Source organism: Nicotiana attenuata, chromosome 6, assembly GCF_001879085.1.
Source record: "Nicotiana attenuata strain UT chromosome 6, NIATTr2, whole genome shotgun sequence".
Taxonomy (NCBI): Eukaryota; Viridiplantae; Streptophyta; class Magnoliopsida; order Solanales; family Solanaceae; genus Nicotiana; species Nicotiana attenuata.
The window spans coordinates 87092505-87096899 of NC_031994.1; the positions used below are offsets into that span (position 1 = coordinate 87092505).

Here is a 4395-nt window from a genome sequence, read left to right on the forward strand (position 1 = left end):
CACGGTGGCAATATCTAGGGACAGATGGCAGATGAATCAAAGCTGCGACGTATCCCTTAGGCCTTACAAACTGTACGTCGGCTGTATATATTGCAAAATGAAAGGGCTAGTTTCGTCATTTAAGTAGAGGAAACCTCGGATAACGAAAAGAGACAGAGAGGGTGGATCACGTAATAAAAGGGAAACGACAAGGGCAAATTGCAAGTAGACTCCGTCCAAATGAGTTTTAAGCAAGTTGATAATCCCACTTGCAGCGAAGCCAGCGTAAGCAGTGTGCTTTAATATTTTGTCTTTAAGAGTTTTTCTCCGATGAAATCACAACTTGACAAACATTTATTTATATTCCTTTTTTCCTCTCTCTAGAGTCTAGACATATACTTACATTTTGTTATTGATATATATCTCTAATAATAATCTCCATTTTAGACATTTATATACTCTCCATTCTCATCTCTTGTACATACCATAAGAAGAGAGGAATTTTATAAAATGCCTTCTTCACTTCAGCTGCATAGAATCAACCCAAGCACCGCCACACTCGCCGGTAACTACCACAAACAGCAATCACAATCACAGCCTACATGGATCACTCCCGTTTCCGTTTCTGTCCCTGACTACGTATTGCATTGTCACACCCACGTTGTGGGCCCCGATCAGTGTTGCTCCGCTGTAGTACAAGCCATCTCCGCCCCAATCGGCACCGTTTGGTCCCTCGTCCGCCGCTTCGATAACCCGCAAGCATACAAGCACTTTCTTAAAAGCTGCCACGTCATCGACGGCGATGGGAACGTCGGTAGCTTAAGGGAAGTCCGCGTTGTTTCTGGCCTTCCCGCAGCTTCTAGTACGGAGAGGTTGGAGATTTTAGACGATGAAAAACACGTACTCAGCTTTAGCGTCGTCGGCGGCGATCATCGGCTTAACAATTACCGATCGGTGACGACGCTGCACACAGCGGATGATGACGATAACGTGACGATGGTGGTGGAATCGTACGAGGTTGATGTTCCACAAGGGAATACTAAGGAAGAAACATGTGTTTTTGTAGATACAATTGTGCGGTGCAATTTGCAATCGTTGGCGCAGATAGCAGAAAACTTGGCCAAAAGAAAGAGTAAATTAACTACTCATGTCTAATTATGTGTTTTTAAAATTTTGTACATATTCTCTCTTTTAATTTAGGTTTGTTTGTTGTTTTGAGCGGTTAGTTTTGAATGATGGATAGAGTTTTTGTTATTATTGTAGATTCTGATGATCCAGAACTGAAACTTCATAGATCGGTAGATTTCGAAGACTGTAAGGTTGGTTCTTGGAAATGTTACAACGTGATAGTTTCATAATTCTATGACATTATTATTCTAGTAAAGTTACACCTCTCGTTTTTATATAACAACTATTTACTATAAAAAATAACTCGGTATATTTTCCGGAATCAATTTTTATAATAAGCCAAAAAAAATCAGAACAAATGAGTCTATTATAAAAAAAATTTTGACTGTACTGTACGTGAATACTTGGTTGTCACCATCACATAAATTCCTCCTAGTTGTTCATTTTCTTTTCCTTCCTTCCTTATGTTCTCAGCAAATCTTGGGAATTCCCGATTCTGGTGAAGGCAATTGTTCTATGTTTTTTTCTCGCCTTTTGTTAACTTATCAAATAGAAGGTGCATTTTACCTATTAGAGTTGCAATTTATATCTATTATTGTTCTTCCCCTCATCTTTGCTTAAATTAAATTGGAACTGACATGATAAGTAGGGTGTATAAAGGAAACCGACAAATCTCAAGAACCCGATAATCCGAGTCAAACCGAGAAAAAAAGCTCGACCATGGTTTGGTGTTGGAAAAAATAATCCGATCATAATTGGTTTGGTTTGGTTTGGTTTTAACCAAAGAAAGTCAAACTGGAACCAAACCAACCCGACATTACATGTATATAAATTTAAGATATAATTAATATATAAATATACTTATTGTGATATAATTTATAAATATTGTTTAAAAAATTTTATTATGAATATCTTTTAAGGTATTATTTCAAGGTTGGACTTAGAACTTTTGAATGTTCCAATAAGTTTTATAGCCATTAACATTAGTGAATTAAATAATGCTAACAAAAGCCCAAATCAAAATCAAATCAATAATGCTAACAAAAAATATTCAATTCAATATTACGAACGGGATGTATAATATTTATTTTTTGTTTTGCAATAATTTAGATAAAAATGTATAACCTATTTTTATTTTTTCTTTAGCGTTTAGTTATGTAATTAATACTCCCTTATTAGTTTACTTATTTTCGCATGACTTGGTACTTTTAGATATGTTTATTCGATTATGACTTTTTAATTAGCAATATATACATATATTATATAATTTTATTGTCTTTATTGTTGAATATTTTAGGATAATGCCATGACACATCTTATATTTTGTATTATTTTCTTGAAAAATACTTTATATAGTTATATCTTACTAGGATTAAAGAAATATTTTGAGCACAATTTATATGCTTTGTTCTACAAAGATTTTATTGGAAGAAAATTTGTAAAAATTCGAATAACCCGAAAACCCGAGAAAAATCGAGAGCGAAAAAATCGAATTTTATTGGTTTGGTTTGGTGTTTAAATTTAATAATCCGACATAATTAATTTGGTTTGATAATTGTAAAATCCGAACCAACCCGACCTATGTACACCTCTAATGATAAGGTTGAAACCTTTATCAAAAACTGACGAGGTTAAGAAGAGTAGTGTGGGATTGTTTGCTAGAAATTTATTTTGTTTTAATTATTTTGGTGATTTTTTCCTCTTCGCTTGACGGTGGAGATGGGATAAGATTTGTGATTTTTAACTTTCTTTAGACCTCAAATATGGAAACAGTTTTGATATTAATTAGATCGGTAAATTCGTGCTTTACGAATCAAAGATAAACTCATGTTTTTTGCTGCTTAAACAAAATGGAGTAACATTTTTTTAGTAAGAAGCAGAATAGTTAAAATAACACGGGCTAGTAAGTTTTTAGACTGATAATTAAAAAATAGCTACCGTTGGCATGGTTACTAAAAAATAGTTATTATTTTGTCGCAATACAAAAAATTTTAAAATAATATACTGGAGATTAGAGTATCTGGGTATGAAATTTCAGCATATTATGCTGAAACTCTAGCATACAAAAAGTTTCAAACATAATATATCGAAAATTGATTAAAATTATGGTTATTTTTTAATTACCACTCATAAATCTGGCTAATTTCAATTTCGCCCAGCAAAATGTTACCAACCCTCGGAAAATCGAGCCAAAGGATAACTACTCCTACTAACTCGACAATGAATAATTCAGTACATATCCACTTCCGTAGGCAACCAGGGTTATTCTATTGACACCATGAACGAATGTCGATTATTAATTTCCAACTGGTCTAGTCTAACTTTTATTTTTGACCAACCACATTATGGTGAAGGGCTCACCAGTTGCATTATTTTATTTTTGACGATAAATAAAATTGATGGCTTCTGAACAATGAACCTGCTGGTGAAATGGAAACATTTTAATATACTCTAGTGTTCTTTTTATAATAGCAAATGGTGTCATCGGGGGTTTTCCGTATTAGGGCCAGGGCACATGTTCGAGAAAAGTCGAACTACTTGACCAGAGAAATTGAAATAAGGATACCTAAAGAAAGGATAATCTACACAGTATGCCCATTAAAAATATCAGTTAACACCATATACAATTAAAATACTTATTTTACTCTATATATCTATTTTATAAAATTATTTTATCATGTATACATACTGTATTCTAAAATGTAATATTGTATATTTCAAATTAGAGTATTGTGATATATTTAATTTATATTGTATCCAAATTAGAATACTGTAGTATGTTTAGTTTGAATATTGTATTCTAAATTAAAAATTATTGTATATTTGCATTGGATAGTGTATTCCAAATTAAAACGTTGTAGTATATTTTGTTTGAATACTGTATTCTAAACTAGAATACTATAGTATGTTTTGTTAGAATATTATGGTATCTTTAGTTTGAATAATATATTTCAAATTAACAAATTATGGTCTGTTTAATTAGAATATTATATTCCAAATTAGAGTATATGGTAAGTTAGGTTTGGATTGTATTCCAAAGTAGAATACTATGATATGTTTTAGAATATATGGAGGTATACCGTGTAATATTTTTGAGATATTTTATGTAATTTTAAAACATAGGTATATCATGAAAGTGAGTTTTATAAACGGGTATATCATGTAACTTCCCCCATAGTTTATGTATTGATTATACATAATTATACACATATAATACATAAATTATTATATATTATACCTCTACCTGTTATTTTTTGTTTAAGCGGTTGGATAGGTGGTTATTTGGGT

At 32.0% G+C, this 4395-nt stretch overlaps 1 protein-coding gene across 1 annotated transcript; it reads left to right on the plus strand.

Moving 5' to 3' along the window:
* LOC109227384 (abscisic acid receptor PYL4-like) lies at positions 257-1677 on the plus strand. The gene is made up of 2 exons (XM_019392528.1): positions 257-1111; positions 1243-1677. The coding sequence occupies exons 1-2, from the start codon at positions 490-492 to the stop codon at positions 1335-1337; spliced, it is 717 nt and encodes a 238-aa protein (XP_019248073.1). The 5' UTR covers positions 257-489; the 3' UTR covers positions 1338-1677.

Coding starts and splice junctions, on each gene's coding strand:
- LOC109227384 (XM_019392528.1), top strand. CDS start 490: ATGCCTTCTTCACTTCAGCTGCATAGAATCAACCCAAGCACCGCCACA. Junction 1,112..1,242: donor AAACTTGGCCAAAAGAAAGA/GTAAATTAACTA, acceptor TTATTATTGTAG/ATTCTGATGATCCAGAACTG.